General features: G+C 42.3%; 1 protein-coding gene across 9 annotated transcripts in view; it reads right to left on the bottom strand.

The window, feature by feature from the left end:
- Positions 1-489: 489 nt before the first annotated feature.
- The window catches only part of bcorl1 (BCL6 corepressor-like 1), a 33,145-nt gene continuing 11,720 nt past the window's right edge, over positions 490-21,914 (bottom strand). For 2 of the 9 annotated variants that reach the window (XM_046029943.1, XM_046029948.1), the window contains exons 2-12: positions 16,529-16,613; positions 13,817-16,429; positions 13,389-13,521; positions 12,621-13,079; positions 10,078-10,265; positions 9,543-9,809; positions 9,256-9,422; positions 8,643-8,788; positions 7,392-7,469; positions 5,646-5,817; positions 490-2,330 (exon numbers count right to left, since the gene is read on the bottom strand). In XM_046029943.1, the coding sequence (XP_045885899.1) occupies positions 1,982-2,330; positions 5,646-5,817; positions 7,392-7,469; positions 8,643-8,788; positions 9,256-9,422; positions 9,543-9,809; positions 10,078-10,265; positions 12,621-13,079; positions 13,389-13,521; positions 13,817-16,429; positions 16,529-16,534 (4,578 nt within the window). In that variant the 5' untranslated portion in view covers positions 16,535-16,613 and the 3' untranslated portion in view covers positions 490-1,981. Of the gene's footprint in view, positions 2,331-5,645; positions 5,818-7,391; positions 7,470-8,642; positions 8,789-9,255; positions 9,423-9,542; positions 9,810-10,077; positions 10,266-12,620; positions 13,080-13,388; positions 13,522-13,816; positions 16,430-16,528; positions 16,614-16,792; positions 16,919-17,858; positions 18,000-19,240; positions 19,386-21,203; positions 21,258-21,914 lie in introns of those variants that run through there. The other 7 variants (XM_046029950.1, XM_046029952.1, XM_046029945.1 and 4 more) reach the window with 7 other exon arrangements.

Raw genomic sequence — 21,914 nt, 5'->3', positions numbered from 1 at the left:
GGAAAAAAGTAGAATTTGCATACTGTTCTCTGTTCCCACAGTGTTTTTGAATTATTTACTGTATTAAAATTTCTATCAATCAGATATTCTTTAGGCACAAACAGCGCTATATATATATATGTGAACATACACACACACACACACACACACACACACACACACTTATGTTTGTGCCCAAAGATCTGTACAGCATTTTCCCCTTTATCATGTAGCTTGACAGTAGTGAGACGAATCACAGCACTGAATCAGAACTGCTAACACTATTGCCGGAAAGTCTTCCTTGTAAAGAGGTTTTCCTCAGGTACAACACAGATTAATGTCACGGTTCTTCGCACTATTTCTCTGAGGGGGAAATTATCTGTGATTTAAACAAATATTTATTCAGTCCAAAGGGATACTCTGAAATATGCCTGAGGGAGAGTTTTGCCCTGAACATTCAATTCAGCTTTCATTACAATAATCCAACTGACAAAACAAAGAGATAAAAACTATGATTCACAATCATGCTTTATTCTTCTTGATTTCTTATAAAAGAATCAAATAAAAGGCTCTTCAAGATCTCACACACTGCTCAGTCTTTCAGTCTTGCTGTATCCCAGTTTCTTTAACTAAACTATACTTTTCTTAAGTATCTTCATCTTAAATGTCTTCTGTTAGTTTGTGACTTCAAACCAAAACATCATTGATTGTCAACACAAAATCTGTCTTAGCACCAGTACAATAAAACTGTACTTTAGCTTTTTTGAAATACTGTTTTTGAATGAGGGAGGAAAATCTCAGAATAAAGGGATCCTAATAAGTACATTTCAAAATGAAGCACCAACCATACAAAGCATTTTTTTTCCATAGATAGGCTTGTCAGATACACAAGAGGTCAAATATATTAATGACTATTAAATTAAGCACAACAAACAGTGTAAATAAAACACTGCAACACAAAGCACTCTGGGATCTGGAAACACCATATCAGGACGTGGGGGACAGTCGTGGCTGCAGTTAAGAGGGCGTCTCAGCTCCTCGGGATACCGGAGCAGGCTCTGGACTCCAGAGATGGTACTTTTTCTCTTAGACATCCACAGGATTCTGTATCAGTTCAGGAGGAGTGCAACCTGGGGAGCGGAGAACACTACTATCTGTCCAGTTTTGTAAACAAACTCTCAATCTCAAAGTCCATAAAGACATTATTTCATACTGCGAGCAGGGACTTGGACAGCGCAGTGCTGCCTGGGTGTACTTTGTGAATTGTGGAGGAAAAACAAACAGCCATTAGGTCGGTCCAGTAATGATCTCTCGAGGATGATAAAGTGAAAAATGAAACCGAGGAGAAAATGGAAAGGAGTCTCTGATCTGGGCGGGTGATTATGTTCGAAACATTATGTGCTGTGGTCTCTTCTCTGCAGGTCTCTAGGTCTCCCAGGTTGACGGAGAAACCTTCTGGGCCAGTGGCCTCCCTGACTTAAGCGTCTTAGCTTCACGCAAGAGTTCACCAAGATAAAAGCCTTGGATTATCTCCCGTCGAAAAATATCGCTTTCCCTCAAGGAACAAACTCAAACAAAATAAAAAAGTCCTAAACATAATCCGTCAATTGCCACAAGAATACATTTTTATAATCAAATGTGTTAACCCTGATGGCAAGATATACATATACACTACCATGTATATACATAGTCAATACAAAAGGTTTGCTCAATAGTACTCAATGTATTCAAATATACCTATAGATAGGAACCTGAATGCTGCTTTCCAGCACCGACCACTCTCATGTGCAGGTCCTTGTGATCACTTAATCACCTTATGTCTGAGGTCAAAGGTTATTGAAGGAGTGTCAAGTCATTAATGTAGCTGGAGTTAAAACCCATGACCCTCGTTACAACGGACGGAGAGGTTTCCTTTGAGCAGCTGCTTACAGGGAAGGACTTGGGCTGACACACTTGGAAATGACAACAGTTTGCACGTTGGAGGAGTGCAGTGAAAGAGAGGCTATCGGCTCCGAGGCTTCCCTGTGTTTGTCAGTGTATCCTCCTCCTCGTCCTCCTCCTCGTCCTCTTGCAGGATGTGAATGGAGGAACCCAGTAGTCTCTGGAGCTCTGGTACACATCGCACCAGATCCACGACTCCCTCTCGTTCCTCTTCCTTGTCGTCCTCTTCCTTATTTTTGCCTCTGTAGGGTGAAGCCAAAGCGGAGCTCACCTGGCTGACCGATACCTGACTCCAGAGCTCAGCACGTGACAAACTCACCACCTCCAAGTGCGGGTAACGCGCCCGGAAGATCCGCGCAGACATCTTCAGGCGCTTCAGGACGTCTGTCAGGAGGAACCAGTTGCAAAAGCTGCAAGAGTGAAAATATGTCTGATATTAGCCATAGCTTAGAGTAACGAATAAGAAACAAAAAACTTCAGATGTGTCATTTTAGGTTTCCATATTTTAAATAGAAAGCATTCTAAAATGAACACATTAAAAATGTTTCTGGATATAAAGAAATGTATGCATATCTAGGAAAGTTCAACTTCCATATACAGTATTTCTTTGCACTTAGAAGTTTGTCACACAGTCATTGACCTTACAGTTTATTAGGTACACCTAGCCACCTACAAAAGTCCTCCAATAAATCCTCCCGTCATGAAGGTTATAATGTTCAGTGTTTGTTGGAACAGTTTTAGAGGTGTTGATTCAATTCAGCTATTATTTTGTCGACCTAGAGCTGGGCCAAAAATTTTATCACAATATAAAATTTCGTCTCATTGGATTTCGATAATTATCACGATAAATGTCAAATCTTTATTTCTTTCGAGTTTAAAGGCAGATCATTGCTCCAGAGTGAAAGTTGAAGCAACCAGATGGTTAATTGTGGTTTTAAACTCTTCTTCTCACCTGATGCCAAACAGTGGATTACTTCACAAATCTGAGGTAGAACATTCAAAACACTTATGATTTAAGTGGTAATTAGTTTGTGATTCAAATGAATTAAGTCAAACATTTATTGAACATTTGTTATATTGTTATTGAGGAAAATTATATTGCTATAATTATAATCAGCCACCGTACCACCCAATTTATCTGAATGAGGGTTGGCTAAAAAGCATAAACACCTCTCTGTATAATGTAATAAGGGAGAATTTATTGCAGCACTGTTTATATTAGACTGGTGCAACTGCGTGTAAATACAAAAGATCACAACTAAACAATTAAGTGACACAAAGCACTCATCTCACACACACAAAGGCATTAATTTAAACAACATATAATGATCTCCTAGCACAATTTTGGGCCAAATACTTTAGGTTTTACAGATTTTAATTTAACCCAACTTTAAATGACTTTAACGTTGAACATTAAATTATATATAAGTTATTATAATCATTTTTGACCTTCTAGACAGCCGTTGGTTCCAGCTGATGCTAATACTGTATGAAAAGCAACAAGCAGACACTTGAATCGTCCTTCAGGCAGGTAATCCAGCTCAGTGAGCGCATAGTCTGCTAATGTTTTTCTCAATAAATCATGTTGGTGGGATAAAACATTTCAAAGGAACTCTCCTTGCTGCTGAGATCAAGCTCTGAAATCAATTTTGAGAGTTAACTGCCACAAAAAGCACGGCAAGTGAGAAAATGAAAGTCAGAGGGCAAACAAAGTAATTGGACACAAAGCACAGAGGCCTTTAGAGTTTCTTACTTTAAAAACATTACTGTTTGGTAGCCTAGGTGACACTTCATTCTTGAGTTTCCCACAATTACGTGAATGCACCATAAAGGGGAATTATTTAAATGGTCAACACTCATATGTAAATGTAAATGCTCCGTATAGCGCCTTTCTAGTCTTTTCGACCACTTAAAGTGCTTTTACAGTACATCTGCATTCACCAGTCATACACATTCATACACTGAGCCTAAGTGCTCAAACAGAAACTAACATTCACACACATTCATACACTGGCGGAACAGCCTTCCGATTAACGGCTAACCCGCTCTACCTCCTGAGCCACAGCCACCCCAGTTTTTTATCTGGATAAAAATTATAGATATAAAGTAAAGACGATCAAAATCGGATCCTTTCTCTACAGAACTTCACTGTGTTTTGTCCACATCGACCAGCTAGTGAAACAAGTCTGTTAACTTTCCTCATTTAGTAGCAAAGAGCAGCAGTGTACAAAACATTCAGATCCTTTTTCAAACGTTACAGGCAGCAGGTCTTATCAGCTGTCGCTAATTAAGGTAAGTTGTTGGCAGGCCAAATAAAATTATATAACTATTGTTGGGTTTGTGTGCTCTCTGTGAGCCGGTGTCTATACTCTGTCAAATATTGTTTATGAATTTCATTTTACATATGAAACACACATATTTAGTCAACATTTAGGTAAATATAAGTATCGGACTGGACTGGCAGGTGCCGAATATTAAAGGACTCAGACCAGGAGCAAAAACTTAAGATCCCTAATCATACTGGTGTAATTAATAACCAATGGCTAAACAAAACAAAACAACCTCCAAAAGGTCCTTTAAAGGACCACTCCACAAATTTTACTGTATTTAGGCTTTGAAAACTGAAAGCAGTTATCTGAAGTCTAAGAAATAACCCAGTGATGTAATCAGCGTTATGTCAGCCTACTTTTAGAAAATAAAAATGTATTTCTTCAATAAAAACAGGGGGCATGGACCTCTGGGTGGTTAGCAGGCTGGCAGATTCTAATGGAGTTACATTATGGGAATCCAGCATTTTTGAAGGTTGACCCACACTGGGGTCTAAAAGTCATGATATCTCGGCCTCTGCACTCACAAGTCCTCCAACTTTATAAAAGTACCCTTACAAAATCACTGAAGTCCCCCCTCTTAAATCTGGTTCACACAAGATTCATATTAAAAATTAGACACATGAGCTGAAACACACCTGCATGTTCTACATGTGCATCAGCGGAGACTTCCCTGAGCAAAACTAAACTATATTAAAATTAAAACAGAATATATAAATGCAATATTATAAAACATTATAAATATTATGCTTCAATTTCTGGAGCAACAACCTCCTGATTCTCAGTGTATAATCAAGCCTTAATTTACTTATTACCGTTTGTAAAGACAAAGTTAAACACTGCTGGTACCAAACAGTAAACAGTGGTGCATCACTGAAACAGTTCCTGCATATTTTCATTTTTATGTGGAAAAGGCTAATTTAATGTTCATCGTCCCACAATTGTTCATTAACTTTTACTATATACACGAGTGCACATGTACTAACTGCGATGGTGAAGATATTGGTAGTTCAGTAGGAGACATTGGTGCAAATATCAAGTTATATTTCCACCGTGCACTTCTGTGAAGTACTGGAGGTAGAGAGAATACAACTCTAAGTTTAAACTATCGCAGTATTCCCATGAGTCACAGCTATCAGTATCTACTATCATCATCGCTTATTTGACATAAATTCACATAAATATAGAATAGCGAAACTCCATGAAAGATAACACTAATTTACAGAATCAATTAATTAATTCAAACCACAATTCTGTATTCAAATGTGTGACATGCTAATGCAATTTTGTACAATTCATCCCTGTTTACCAAAGATTTAGAGGATTGTGGAGCCTTGGCGGAGGTATCCATCACCTTCTGTTAATTCTTGCCAACAGTATTCATCTTTGTGAACTCACCCCTGGGTTAATGACACCTGAACATGATAGCAGGGCAGAAGAGGCTCGGAGGAGAACTCAAACAGAAGGCAATCTTTGTCCGAGTCCAGCTCAGTCTTCCCCGTTGGATCCTCCCCCAGCTCCTGATTCTGCTTGGACAGCAGGAAGTCCCAGCACGGCTCCTGGTCAGTCTCTGTGAGGAGGAGAGGAGCGGACAAACTGAGCTGCTTTGATAAAAGGGGGTTGGACGCCCTCTAGTGGACAGTCTATTCACACCAACCATAATAGTGTCAGTTAAAAGGAATCCAAACTTCATGATTTCAGACCCAGCTTGAAGTTAATTGCACCCAACATAGAGACAAATGGATAAGAAAATAAGGTTCACAAGCCACATATTTCAAAAGGATTAGAATTTACTTTTGGAATGTGTTTTTTTTTTTCAATCAAGTATAAAGTGACAGACAGTAAGCGAGAGTGTAATTCAATGCATTTAATGATATAAAATCTTTAACCTAATGAAACCATGAAACCACTACGTTTACAAATCAAAGCTCGGGCAAGGTTTTAAGTCAGTGAGAGGGTGTTTCTCAAACTGGACAATAATAAAATGGTAACAATGCCTTCTAAAGTCAGATAAATGATCCTCAATATCTCCAGTCACTCTGAGAGAAGGCATCATCAGAAATAACAGGACAGAAATTAAGTTAATATTAAATTATATAAAGTTTACAGAAATATAGACAACATTAACAAACACAACAAAGACCGGCAGCAGGAACAAGATCAAATGCAGACTGTACTAGGGATGCACCGATCCAAACTGAAATAGGCCCGATACTGACCCAAATAGCTGGATCGGGTATCGTTGATCTATGGGGCCAATTGGTTAATTTCAAGTAGGCACAAACTACATACATGATGCATCAGCAGTGTGCCGGCAGACCCAAACGTTTCCTAGGAGAGCTAACAGTATTTTGTTTTACATAGTTAGGAAGCAGTGTTTCAGTTAAGCCTGACGTTGCCTTACGCATAAGTCTCTTCCTCACAGTGAGGAATACAGCTTATTAATTTCATGCTGGTATCGGATTAGTACTCAGCGTGGGCCAATAACCCAATGATGGTGTGCATGATCAACCTCTTTAGAAAAATGTGCATTTTCAATACAAAAACTGAGAATAATTTACAAGTTCAATGCTTTAGACCTGTTGAAGAACATCATTCAACAGTGGATTCATAAATGGCACAAACCAAAGATTAGTATAACATATATGCAGCTAGATGTGAAAAACTTGATAAACTGACATAAAGGAATGTGCTTTGGTGGAAACTTTGTCTTCTTTTTTCATCATTACTAAAGCAACACATTTTAATTATTTAGTTTTAGCTTTCGGATTAGAGTAGTTAGAGGAGGAAAAGAAAGATTTTCCCTCAGTTCTCCATGCGACTATAATCCTGTTCTCCCTCCACTGGATAACCGGCTCCCTGTGGCTGTTTACAACACAACACTGATGCTGGTACACAAGGCTAACACCCCTCCACGTCCTAACGGCCGAGACTGAGCCCAGACCGAGCACAAACTAGAATAATTTCCCTGCAGCAACTTTGGTCATTGCTCCAACAAGCCCCAACTGGTCTTCTACAGGCCAGCTGAGGAATGAGCATTCAACCATTTTTTCAGCACCACGTTTACAAACTGAAGTAGATCAATGGACTGATGTACTGGCAGACAGAAAGACAGATCCAACTATCATTCCAAGGTTTTCTTACCAAACAGGGAGCTACTGTAGAAATCCCAGGGTAAACTGGGTTCTTGTTCTTTGCGGCCTTCCAGGTCTATGAAATATTCTGTGAAAAAACAAACAAACTTGTATTATTTTACAGTTGTCTGAACAAAATAATAGACTATACAAAAATCAGTTCAGCAAATTAACCAAAGTTGCAGTTTGTCGTTGTGATAACGGCCTGTTCTGCAGCTGTGTGTGGCTGTCCAATGCAGAAAGAAAACTGGGGCTATACGTGTGTGTGGCTGTGTTGAGCTGATACTGCAGCCCAGTTGATAGTGAAAGGAACACCAATAGAAGTCAGGTGTTAGCTGCTGACTGATGAAAACTGGTCAACAACATGAACAGTGACGTGAAAATAATCTACAAAGCTAAAGACACAGTCTAAAAACAGGCAGTCCTCTGGTCCGCCGTGATGAGCAAGAGGGACTGATGCATGTCAAACACTTCCCAGGAAATCAGATGCGTTCAAAATAATTGGGCTTTTAATGATCAATAACTGAAATTATTAGAAGCCTTTACTGCAACCTTTTGCAAATACAAATGAACAAGAACCTTTTTTAAAAAGGGATAACACCGCCGGGGGAATAATTGTAAAAGAAGGATCAGATGAAGAGCTGCATGTGACTGCGGTGACTGAAGTGCTTGCATCAGTTTGAGTGAACTCAAACCTCTAAACTTCAAGGTGAGTTTCACCTTTTACTGTGCTGCTCTTGTTGTATAGAGAACCACCTGAAGGTGTCCCAAATATGTGGAAACTCAACTCCAGCAACTAAAACTGTTGTGTTAAAAAAACATTCAGTTTTTCAGCTATAAGACTTACATTTTCATTTACTCTTTTTGCTTTTATCCAAGGTGACATACAATTGTTGTATATGCCTCTCATCTTAGTGACACATCTGATAGCATGTGGCTACAGTTAATACTGAGCCCTGTGTGGATTTAAGATTTTACAGCGTACTCATATACGCTGCTTGAAACCTGTACTGTTAGTTCTCAGTCTTGACACATTGCTTCATCGGTGATGGGAAAGTTGGCAAATATAAGTTTTGTTATTTATTTTACTGTCTTATTTCAATTATCTTTATTATCACTTTGTGTTGTGTTGTTTATTGTGTCTAAAGTGTTTGCTGATTTTGTGAAAAAATGACTTCAGCCTTGAGTATAGCACTAACAATTTGAAAGTGTGCCTGTATTTATCCAAAACGAGTTGTACTGATGAAACAGGATGAACTACCTGTGAGGAAGGTCTTCATGCTTGGGCTATGTGCCAGTTTGACCGGAGTGTGTCCAGAGTAGGTGGCCAGAGTCGGGTCTGCCCCGTGGTTCAGGAGCAACCAGACTATTGGGAGGTTATCGCTCGCTACTGCATCATGAAGGGGCCTAAAGGAAGGATAAACAGAACACAAATGCTTTTTAGGGATTGTTCAACTTAAGACCACACCTGAATCTGTTTGCATATAGAGTATCAGATGTGTGGAATGTACTACAGTACAACAAAAGCTAGAGCAACATTCAAATACTTTCCTATTATTAATTACACTCTGTGTGACTCCTTCGACTGGAAAATTAAATAAAGTAGCAGGACTTCTGCACTTAAAAGATCTCACCAAGATATGCTACCAGAATATAATCTTCATTTAATCATAAAATACAACCAGTCAGTATGCCACCATGTTCATTACTGCTCCTGACATTCAGATGTGACAGATGACTAAGGTCATGACATAAACTCAATGCTCAAATATGTCACAAAGTTTACACCCATGACAGTACTTACATGTGAAATAATTTACACAAATTCAACTAACTAGAACCACGTCTCTAAATCATGCCCCACGAAGCCTCACCGTGTCCCATCCTGGGCGCTACAGTTGACGTCAGCGCCATGCTTCAGCAGCATCTCGACAATCTGAGTCCAGCCTCGAGAGGACGCCTCATGGAGAGCTGTGTAACCGGCATTGTCGCGCCGATTGACCTCCCTGATGTCCTTCTCAAGACAGTACTGAACTACATCCTGCAGGGCAGAGGTCGGGCATATAGACTGTGTCACATTGACATGGTTCAAAGAGGGACACTGTTTACTGAAGTTAAATTAATGCTGGCAACATCATAAAAGTAAACAGGCGGATATTACCTGATAGCCCAAGCGCGCAGCACGTTGCAGCAAGGTCTCCCCAGCATTTTTATTGACAATCAGCCGACGAACCTCTGGAGGAATGGGCCTCTTGGGTGGAGACTCTGAACCGCTGCTTCTTCCCGATGAGCCTTTCTTATTGGATGGAGATGACGGCAAACTTTTTGGAGTGGGTGGGGGGCTGTCTGTTCTTTTTACCTCAGCGGCGTCATCATCCAGGGCAAGTGAGGTGCCACGCTTGCCCGAGCTGCTGCGTTTGGTCTTAATCTAAAATACAGATTTATTGATTAGAGCTCTGTGTGATAGAGCAGCTCTTGTAATGCACTGCCAAGTTAAAGCAATGGGCTCCACTTATCAAGGACCTGTGCAGTAGAAAACCAGCTGCCATCACAAATGTGACAAACATAGCATTTATCCAGCCACAGGGGGGCACTGCAAGCTAATATATTCATGGCACATTGAACCATATCCCCATCAATCCTGTATGGTTTGAATGCAACGCAAGCCTACAAGCAGCTTCTCACAAGTGACTTACCTTCGGCTCATCATTGTCACATAAGTGCTTGCTTTTGAACTTTCTCTTCCCTGAAGGCTTGTCATTGCACTCTGGAGATACCTCGCTCTCCTGGTAGCGGACCGACCCGGACCGAGTGAATGAGGGTCTCCGTGGAGGAGGATCTGGACTGGGGGCGGCGGGACTCGGACACTGATTCACCTGCGGATCTGTGATGACAAATTGGGATAGAGGTTATGCTGAGTGGTACCAAACACATGAACATAAGTGAATAATCCACATACAATCTTTTTTATATTTCATTTATACATAATGTGTTGATGCCGCTTTGGAGCAGCTTCCTGCTCTTGCTCATCTGCCGAGTCAAACATGTAGCATGCAATATTTTAGGTGCTGTTATGTGCTGACATCAGACAGCATGGTACTTCCTGAACCAACGGCTTTTGGCTTAGCCATCTTATCTGCTGAAACAGGGTAACTGCTGTCTATGAGCTACTCTGCTCTGCTTTTTGCAATCCTGTGCTCAGGTTTGCAATATTTATAATAATAATTCTCCACATATACAGCTTGTGATATGTGTCTTATCCACATCAACAGGTGCCTTTTGTGGACCTCAGGATATTAAGCTCCGAATATATATGTGCTGTCCTTATAAACTTTAGTGTTTCTCAGATTTGTTTATTTACTGTAGTTTCTGTATAATTTCGATCTGTCTCATGATGTTCTATTAATGTTTTTCCAGTGTATTATGAAGATGCAGAGAACATTTTCATGTCTATTTAATGTCAATTATGTTTTAACTAGACCCCTGATAAGATTTCTTATGGTCAGTTCTGAATCATTTATCCTTTATTCCTATACAGATTTTCTTATGAACACACTCAGGGTTCACACATACCTCATAACCCCACTTTTGTTGTTGGTCAGAAGCTAATAAAAACAAAATATTTAGATAAAATATCAATGGTAAGAATGTAAAATCTAGTGGTTCATCTAATATTCACCCATTCCTAAAAGCCTGGTCACTATACACCCATAATTTGTCAGTAAGCCATATTTGTTCAGCATTTTAAGAGAGTAATATTGTTTGAAAAACAAATCTACAAACTAGATTTACCGCCCCACAGTATTATGCCTCTGTCAACCAGTCAACTTGTATATTAAGCAGAAACTTGGAAAGAATTCAATAAAAAGGTACGAAATGTTTTTTTTGGCAAAATAGAAGTTATTACTCAGCATCACGATTAGCTAGGCGTGCTCCATTACGTCCGCAGTTACTTGACTGTGATGGCGCTCGAAATTCAGAATAAGGCAGGAAATAAAATGTAGATTGGACAAGATGGAAGAAAGCCCATACTGTGCTAATTACTGTTTACTCATTATGTCGTCCCAGTCAACGTGAGTAAAATTTGGAATTGCCCTATTCATTCTTAAATTATGGCAAAAAACCTATTCTGAAGTCTCAATGACCTTTGAGTCAAAAGTGTCACCTATTCAATGGCCGACCAGCTGTGAAATATGGTCACAATCTTGATGTTACGGTGTTGAATAATGGGAAAAGGACATTATGATGTCACAGTGAAGTTGACCTATGACCACCAAATTCTAATTCAATTCATCCTTGAGTCCTGGTAGACATTTGTGCCAGATGTAATGAAACTCCCTCAAGGCGTTCCTGAGATATCTTGTTCATGAGAATGGGACGGACAGATGGACAACCCAAAAACATAATGCCTCTGCCACAGCTGTCACCGGCGTGGAGGCATAAAAACTTAAATTGGTCATTTTGTAATGTGTCGACTAAGTTGATTAAATCGTGAAATAATGAAGTGTGTGTTTTGAACAGACATTTCTAATGAGAAACTGCAGACAAATGTTCAGAAAACATTGTCCAGCGGCTACACAATTATTCCACAGACTAGAGCAGGTCTCCAACTATTGTCAGTACAGATTAATTCACCAGAAATGTTTTAATAATGTCAGTTAGTCTATGAAACGCCAGAAATAATGACAAATGCCCAGCACAAGCCAGCATAACCAAATGTTTTGTCATTTAGTCTGGTCAGCAGCCAAAAAAGATTAATGTATAAAAGGTATTAAAACAAAAAACAATTCAGGCTTATCTGTGAGGTTGTTTGGGGTGGTTAAAGGACTAAAACAATTATTTAATTATTCAAAGCTGCAACTAACAATTTGCATTATCATTTAATCTGCTGATTATTTTCACAATTACTTGTGAAAATTACGTTTTAAATGTCAGTCACCTTCAAATGTTTTATTTTGTATGAATAACACTCCAAACCCAAAAGATATTCAGTTCACAATAATATTAATATAAAATACATAATATTATATTATAGAGAAAATAATTTCTGTGAATTAACTAATTGATTAATCATCAAATTGCCCTGGATTGTATAAAATAGCTGCTCGCTCACATTTTAAAGCTTTATACTTTGGAATAGTTTTTATCGTATCTGTAACTAAAAGCTGCACGTTTGATTAAAAGTGGCTGGAAACAGTTAATTGAAAACTTTACTGATCCCTGGAGAGAAACTGCGTACCTGCTGGAATTCCACTGTCCTGTCTCAGGGAGTTAGAGTCTTCGAGGTGCTCTCCATCTTCCAGCTTGTCTTTCTCAGTGATGTAGTCCCCAGTCTGATACTTTTTGCTACGACATCGCCGGCGTTTCTTGAGAGCAGGCGTGTCAGCCTCTGCACTGGCTGTTTTGCGCTTGCCCTGAAACACTCGCTCTGGCAGGGGGTTTGAGCGAGGCCTCCCTCTCGGACGGCGGGCGGGTTGGGTGGGAGTCAGAGGGGGTGGCAGGGAAGGTGGGGGAGGAGGCATTGGTGGGGGTGGAGGGGATGGCGTCGCAAAGCCCCAGAGGTCCAGTCGAGCCTCATCAGCTCGCCGTCGTCCTCTCCTCAGCCTTGGAAAGGAGCTCTCTCTAGTGTCGGTCTCCTTACTTGATATAGCAGAGCTATTGAGAGACAGTGGAGTCTCTACACTGCCGCTATCTGTAACTGATTAAATCACATTTGATTGTTATACTCACACCAGCTTCTATGCTTAGATGTATGATCCAAAATTGCCACCCAGACAGACAATGTGTGTGACATTTTCTGTCTGCTTAACACGCAAACTACCATTCTAAAGAGGCTGACTGCAGGCTATTTATTTTGTGGCAGAGTAATCGAACTGTAAGCTCGATTAAAGGCTACATGTCTCACACAAGTGAGAGCACCATTAAATTTCTGATAGACATCAGAGATTTACCCACGCTGTGAGAACTTTTCAGGGCAGTAAATGTTTGTTAGAAACAAAGACTATACCTGGTTTGTTGGGAGTTGGTGGCTCAACCTTGTTAGGACTGATCTTATCCTTTGGAATCGGCTCTTTACTCTGTGGAGAAAGTTTTCCCGCTGGTAGACTCTGCTCAGGCACAGGTGCACATTGTTTCTTCTGCTGAAATACACAGGGGACAGAGTGAGCATGCTGTATTGGATGCTATTGATCAAAGCTTTCGTGGCGATAGAGAGCATGTAACAGCCTCACAATAAGCCCTTGGAAGTTAAATCATCAGTCGTAGATTAATATAATGAAAGGGTGCTCTGTGTGGCCAATTCAATAGTTAAAATCTTGAAAGGTAAGTGATGTCTTATATATTTCTCCTACTGACGGGAGATATAATAAGAATAAGAAATGAATTAAGACATTTTAGACATTAAAAGGACTATAACCATACACACAGATAATTTACCTTCTTTTGGCAAGACACTTTGGTTGGAGTTTTTTCTGTGTCTTGCTTTTTCTTCCCTGTAGCCTTCGTTGATGTGCCTGTTGCTGACTTCTCCTTTGCCGGCTTCTTATAGCTGGTCTTCTTTTGTTTGATCGCAGCAGCTTTTACTTTGGTTGGCGACTCCTCTTTGGTTCCGTTTGTCTTTTTCTCAAACTTGTCGCCTCCCCCCGCACACTGGCCTGTAAGAATAGATGCAACCATGCCCTCCAATTTGTCACTGGGAGGATTGTCTGATGCCCCACTTTCTTTCTTTAATATCTCCCCCTCTAACACCTGGGCTAGTTTGCTCTCCATCCTGTTCCCATTTGTTGATGCATTGCTCCCAAATAGATGAGACTGGCTGGTAGGCTTTGAGGAGGTTTGCTTCGCTTGTAGTCCAATGTGTTCTCCCTGACTGGTGTTTAATTCAGTATTATTCTCCAAAGGATTAATGGCGTTGGCCTTCTCGTGTCTCTTCATTGCTTGAGTTGAATCTCCTTGGGATGGCACACCAGCCCATTTTTCCACAGACCAGTATGGTGGGTAATCAAAAGAAGTATGTTTAGATTGGGTGTCTTGGCTCCCTGTGAGTGGAGTCAAAACATCAGCTTTTCTTGACACAACAGGTGAGGCTTGAGTATTACACTCACCTGTCAGTGCTGTTGTTTTGAGAGCTTGCTGCTTTACAATGGATGCAAGGTTAGACAGGGGAGACTTCATTCTCTCCCACTTATCATCCTCAGGTTTGGACGGGCTATGATGGGCACTCTGAAACTTGGATCCTTCTGTACCTGTGGTGCCCCTGGACTTTGGAGATCCTTGTGTGATTTTACTCTGAACTGACGAGGCTTGGTGGGGGAGATGAGACGGCTGTTGCCATGCTGGATTGACAACGGTGGTAGAATACGGTGGCACCGCTGTTTTGCCAGGTCCAGATTTCTGATGAATCTGAGCGTTGGCAGAGCTTGACAGGGCAGTTGTTAGGGCTCCTTTAGAAGGACAGTTCTTAGCTATGGCTGTGCTGGTGTTTTTAACATGCTTGACGCTGTGAGCATGCTGGTTGCCCTTCATCAGACAGGATGGCTTCTTTCCTCCTGTGGCCAGATGTTCTCCTTGGTCAATTATAGATATGAACTCCTGCTTTGCAAAACTCTGAAATTCATCTGCAAAAGTTCCTTTTCCATCTTTGCCCCGTAGGGTAGAAGCCAGTATAGGGCTAGCCACACCTACATAAGTACCAGGGATGGTTTTTATAGAGTCTTGTGAAGATCCCTTACCCCAGGTTGACTTGGGCTCTGGGACCTGGTGATTCTGAGGCCTATTTATTTGCTTTTGATGAGATCCATTTCTGTGGGTGTTTGGTAGGATAGGGTATTGCACAGCTGAACTATAAGTTGTAGAAGGAGTCCTCTTTGAGTTCAGAAAATCTCTCTGGTTTGACTCATTATTATGAGGCCCAATCAGTGGAACTGGAGGGTCATTAATGCATTTTGGACGTTTTGATTTAGCAGACAAATCAAGAGGTACATCTCTTAGTTCCACTGAGCAAGCTGTATGGTCCTCTGAAGCAGAGAGGGGTGTTGTTTTTAGAGAGCCCATGGTTGCCTTGTCTATGCTGTTGCCTTTCTCCACATGGTTCAGCAGTCTGCTCTGAGAAGTGATGCTGGCCAGTGCGGAGCCACAGCAAATGGCAGCGGTAGGAGACAACGTGTAGCAGGTGGGTGTTGCAGAAGTTAATGACGGGTGCTGCAATGGTAGGGCAATAGCTGGTGAGGCTACCACTGAAGCTAAAGATTTATGCTCTCCTACAGATTTGGCGTTCTTGCTCGATGAATGGTTGGATTTCATTTTTGACGTTGATGTGCCCGCTTTTTTCTCTGCTGCTGGAGTCCGGCCCACAGAGAACGGATAGGGATAGGTCCGCATGAGAGGTGCCCCTGCGACACCTGAGCTTTGAGGCTGAGCTTCTTTCTGAAACTGACTGGCTGTGGCTTCTCGTAATGCTGCAATCTGACCCAATGCTGGTGGAAGAGTGATTTTACAAAGTGGAGAGGAAAAATTAGTGGAAGGAAGGAAGGCAACGGGCTGGACTGGTTTGAACATGGTGGGGCACTGAAACCCAGGTGGAGCACTTTGCACAGACTGTGTTTGCGGGTGTGATTTCTTACTGGATGTTACATTGCTGTGACAGGCATTGAGTGAGTCTTCCCAGCTGACTTTTATGCCACTTGACCGCTGAGGAGTGGGGAAGACCCCAGCACCATCAGACTTGAGTTTAGGGGCCTCTGCCCTTTTCTCTGCTCTCTTCTCTGAGCTGGTGAGGGCTGAGCTGGACATTGGTGCATTGCTGGGCTGCTGGGGTGGAGAAAGCTCAGGGCTGTGGTTGTAATTGCTAGTGTCCAGGCAGGCTTTTGCTGTCTTACAGTCTGTTGTTGGAGTGGTCTTGTTTTGCTGACTGAGGGTAACATCTCCTCTAAACTCAGGGGGTAGCGTCTGGGGGGGATTTCCCACCATGCTAGCAGACGCTTTATTTGGAGCACTGATCTCACTGCTCACCGTGCCTCCATCCCCTACATTCATTAGAGTAGGATCCACCTGAGTAATAAGAAAGGTTCATGAGGCCAGTGTTAATTAGATAAGAGAAAAGAATGCTCTAATATAGTCATGTAACTGTAATGAAGAACAAAACATTACCTGCATAGGTGTTTCTTTAACACAACATGCCTCAGGGGTTGCTGAGTCTGTTAGGTGAGAGTTTTCCTTGAAATACAGTGATATGCTGCAGAACACAGGAAAAAAGAACATTTAAAAGTGATCACTGTTAGCGCTGTTCAGACTGTCATTTAATCCTACATGAAGGAATACAGCCTATTCTTCAGTAAATGATTCAGAGTAACCAACATTGGGAAACTGAAAACTTCCTTTCAATGAGACAGGCTTGGAGGCTAGATATGTTACCATTTCCTCAGAGCAGGGAGACAATTCAGGGTAGCAGAGAGAAGTGTGGTAAACTGAAGAACATCTTCTCATTCCCTTTGGTTTTATTTGTTTTCACGCAAGGAATACAAACAATTTGTCAGTGTTGATCAATCCAGAAAGTCAATTATCTGGGGATAAAAACGGGATATTCAGTGAGTGAAGGGAGACTTGATGTATCAGCTACAATGTGGAAGGATTATGAGCCACCATTCCTAAATATCTAAAAATCTCCCCTTCACATTGTTTGCAGTCGTTTTGTATGCGTTTTTCAGAGAGTTTTGCTTATGTCCTGTGACCCTTGGTCCCATGGGCCCCTGAGCCCGCCCTGGTCAACCATTCAGTAATCTATATGTGAGGCAATAAGCTGTGACTGCTCAAATGATCTTCTATTAGTGAGCAGCAGCTTCAGTGTAGTTACTGATCGAGCAATGCACGCTGATGAAAAGTGGATGACTGAAAGTAAGCAAAAGTTTTTACTTGCTTGTATAGTTAAGGATTATCTATCACTGGCCTGTTAATTATTTATGATTAAAAATAAAGCAGCCCACCTCAGCTAAATGCAGTTTTAAAGTGGAGGGGTCATCAGTCAAAAATCCACCTTTAACTTCTCTATTGAAAAAACAAAATATATTTTCACAACAAAACAAGGCTAACCAGGCACCCAAGTATGACTAATAATAAACAAGCAGGTATATGTCATCAGTCATCTGAAAGCAAACATTTGAAATACTGGTATACACCGGCGACACACGCCAGAACAGCTGCTGGTATGTAGGTAGAGGTGAGTGCAGGCGAGCGCATCTGCAAGTAAATGAGACGACTACAAAAGGGACTAGGCAAAAAAAATATATATATGTAAAAGCTTTGAGAGAATGGAAAATGTTTCGCCTTGGAGCCACTGGAACACAACGACTACGATGCACATAATGACTGACACACCAATCTCTGCCGGAATCTGCGAGCACGGACTAAAAGGGATCCAGCGATGCAGATACCGCTCAGTGCAAGGAGGGTCTGCATTCATTACCGTACAACAGTTGCTTACAGCTAGTTCGTCTTTGTGCTGCGATCATACGCGGTCGACTCCGCCACAACATTTGAATTCATCCGCTCTGATGTAGGCCAATAAATGCATGCAGTAGTCCCGCACACACGCCGTGGGCCATGCCGCTCAGACAAAACAAAAGTCGAGCCTGATATTACCTTTTTTTAAAAAAAAAAAAAACAGCCTCGAAGAAACCAAATGGTTGTGTTGCTACTTCAACGCGGTCAGTTCACAGTCCAGCCCACGGGCACAAAAGACACACGTCCCAATGTCATATCTGAAAAGTGCACAATAACACCACATGCGTGCTGTGGCGTTGAGGTGAGGGGGACTCTGAAAACAACGTGCTTTTCTGTGCAATAAATATCAGCACGGAAAAACTCTGGAGAGCTCCGGGTCTCTCTCGCTCTGGAGATGACGAGCAGTCACCATAATGAGAGAATGGCAACCGGCTCTCAGGTGATCGCTCAATCCACAGACAAACACGGGCACAAAACTGCACATGCAGCCTCGTCTCCATCTCTAAGCCGTGCCCAAATAACGCAGACAAGCGTGGATTGACATGTTTAGGGATGAAGGACAGATGTGTTGGTAATATCATAAGTAACAGGAGATACCCCCCTCCTCCTCTTCCTCATCGAGTGGCTTTGCTCGGGCTGCGTCGTAGGGAGCACAATGTGTCACATCTCTCCGCCTGATAAGGTAAGTCAACATCAGAGCAAAGCCACACAGAAAACACAAAGGAGAGCCAAACAAACAAAACTCCTGACGACCACCATCCCACGAACGCTCGACAAAGTAACACTGTCGCTGCCAGTGGACGCTTTTCCCTTCTTCTTCTTTACAAACAAATGATCAATGACACCCGGTGACAACACACAAACTGGTTGCACCGAGTTACTCGTAAATAGGAGGGGAGGAAAAAGTATCCAGCTGGACAGCTAACAGAGGGTTGGGTGACACAACTTACTACACAGGATTGTGCTGCTGAAGTGGCCATGACAAGGGAGGGGGCAAACAATATATTTAACTCCACTGACCACCACGGGTAGTTTCCAGCTCCCTGCGCAGCGGAGTCTCCGCGAAACCCTCGCGCTGCTCCCGGTGGTTTACATGTTGAGGCAGGCTACTGTTATTTATCCCCCGGCCGACCAAACGTTAAGTGCTCCCGTCTCTAGTATCGGCCCTTTGGTGGACTGACTGAACCACTTCGGTGTTGAAAGGCATTCACCGAGCTCCCCGACCCACCAAAGCCTCTCCTCTCCGCCCCCACCTTTAAAGACTCTCTTGTCTCTCTCACTGAAATATACTGAATAATGCTCCAGCTAATCAGCAGGCGAGATAAAAAAAAAAGATGTCTAATGACAGAAACAGTTACGAACCCGCTCGTCCAGATGGCATGTGAACGACGTACAGGCACGACTCGGATACGGCCGTGTTCAGCCTTTCGCCTCTGCCGTCCGCGGCTGCTCACTAATCTCGACGGTTTTCCGTTCTAAAAAGTCCGGGGGGCGGGAGGGGCGGGAGGGAGATAGGGAGAGAGGAGGAGGGGAGGGTAGGGGGGTCGTCAAGACAGTCCGCTTCGTATCGCCAGTCTCCAGTCTGGTGGGAGAGAGGGAGAGAGGGGCAGAAGGGTGCTCGGTGACAGCATGGGAGATGTAGTGCACGGCTACCCACGCCCAGGATTAGACGCTGGAGAGGCTGGGAGGGGTGAGGACTGCAGGTACCGGCATGCAACGCGAGCTCCAGCCGCTCAAGGGGAATGGGGGATCGCGACCAAAGAGTGTAACGGTGCGCTAAACTGAAAAGGCTTATCGGGATAACTAAGTAATAAACTCTATTTTATTAACCAAAGGAAGCTCTGTGTATCACTGAGCGGGTGTTAGTGTTTCAGTGACAGTCAGGTCAATTAACAGAGTCAGAGCAGTGGGTGATGGCTGCTAAACGGAATTGCCTAAATATATATATTTATATAAAAGAAAGAGTGGGAGAGGTTTGGGTCTGTTGCAGGGGAATTAACAGGAGGAAGCAAGACTGTGGGTGCTGGAGGCACTCCAGTTGCATGCTGTAGGCTGCAGGCTGGTGCAGCTTGGAGAAGACATCTGAGTAGGGTTAGCTTCAGTTAAAGCCCTGGAAACACAAAACATTTTGCTCACAGGGTGACAGTAGGTCACAAAAACCTCACTTGTGTCTTTGTTTACTTAAACTGGCTTATTTGATATGAGCTGTGTAACAATTTCTACATTCCTTTGCAAACCAAAAATGAGCCAATAGTATTATTCCAATCTTGCTCCCAAATTCTCATTGTCCTTCACTGACAACACTAAAACATGCAATTAATCCAAAATAACTAAAAAGACAACTCATGCAGTGACATAACAACATTCCCTGGATTCATGTTGAATACTTTCCCCTCATTCATTGTGAGTGACTATAATATGACTACATCCCCACTGTACTGAGCCTAACTAAACCATATAAATTTTCATGATTTCCTTGGTTTGTCCAGGCCAGGCTTTTGGCAGTCTGAAGCAAGACCACCGATAATCTCTGATTATGAATATTAACAAAAGGAGGGCCATTCATCTATAAATCATCTTCAGTTCACTTCCATCCACATCTTGTAGTGTAGTGTGTCAAAATCACATTTCCTGTTATTATCACGTCAGGTTTTTACACGGTTTTCTAGAGAAGTGGGCTTCAGCTGAGTTCCAACTTAACTTAATTTTAATTTTAGCCCTTTACCAGACTTTATGGAAAAACAAGACAAGCTGCCCCAGTTCATAAAGACAATAGCCTTCAACACAAACACTGAAACAATCCAAACATGGTTCACACAGCAACTGCACTGACAGCAGAAGACAGACAGGCCATTTGATAAATAAAGCACCAACAGCCATGAAGATGAAACAGCTCTAATAGGATATGCAGGGACCTCTCCTGGAGGTATTATCATATTTACATCATTTGTAATAGAATAAAATCTACTTTACTTGCAACTTTTTCTATATTTTCACTTTGAACAAGTGCACAGTGAAACATGAGGTCAGCTTTTCCTTAACTGAAGTCTGACTATAATGTAAGTGCTGGAAAACAAAGACAGAAAAGGAGCAGAGAAGAATATATGAGGACCACCAGCTCATAGTTGCAGTTATGAGGTGAATAACGGCACATCTGCAGCTTCCACTCACACACAGACCAACAGATAAAAGTTTGAAGTATGAAATCAGTCTTTTCTGATTTAAACACCCACAGGATATTTACCTCTCCTATTCCATAATCACATTTTGGCACGGTGGTTAAGCAGCACAGGTTACCCTGCTGTAATTAGGCCACTTGTCTTACCTGGATCCTGAAAGCACTATGGGCCTGCTGTTTACAAGGGTATCCGCTCCTTTAGGCCAACAAATTTCCTACTTTTCTCAACACTTGTGATGGTGAGGAAATAACCGTGCACATACTGCGAGGCGGACATCGCCTTTTGACTGAAAGAGTTTGTTTACTAGATACCATGCACGATCTGTGCCGTTCCTGACTGAGGCGGTGCAGGACAACGATCCTGTCCGTCCACCGAGAGAAGCACGGGCTGAAACTATTTAGCTGCTTTCCTACCTCGGAGTGGATCGGTGGTGTGTGTGAGAGCTTCTAACGTGCCCTTCGCCATTCGCTCAGTAATGGCTGCGTGCAAGCAGCCAAATCGTTGACAGATGGCCAAACGTGAAATTGGGAAACCAAAAACGCCGATCAGAAAAAAAGAGGAACGCCGTAGATACCCGTGTCGGCGTGAAGCACGAGTATCACAAAGTCGGCAGCTGACACATCGCATTGTGTCTGAGCCGGGGTAACCCGGAGACCTCAACGACCGCGCAAGAGCTATCCCGGTAGTGACCGGCTGCTCGGGGCTTCACCAATTATAGACGAGTTTGGTTCACGGGCTTCACGTCGGAGGTCTGAAGCTGTGGGGTTAAAAAATAACTTGTTATGCATGCAATTATAAATCTCTCTAACAGGGATGTGGTATTCCGCACACAGGCACTATGACAACTGCGATAGCAC

This window comes from Micropterus dolomieu, linkage group LG19 (genome assembly GCF_021292245.1).
Source record: "Micropterus dolomieu isolate WLL.071019.BEF.003 ecotype Adirondacks linkage group LG19, ASM2129224v1, whole genome shotgun sequence".
Classification (NCBI taxonomy): domain Eukaryota; kingdom Metazoa; phylum Chordata; class Actinopteri; order Centrarchiformes; family Centrarchidae; genus Micropterus; species Micropterus dolomieu.
This window is presented reverse-complemented; position numbering and strand designations above follow the sequence as displayed.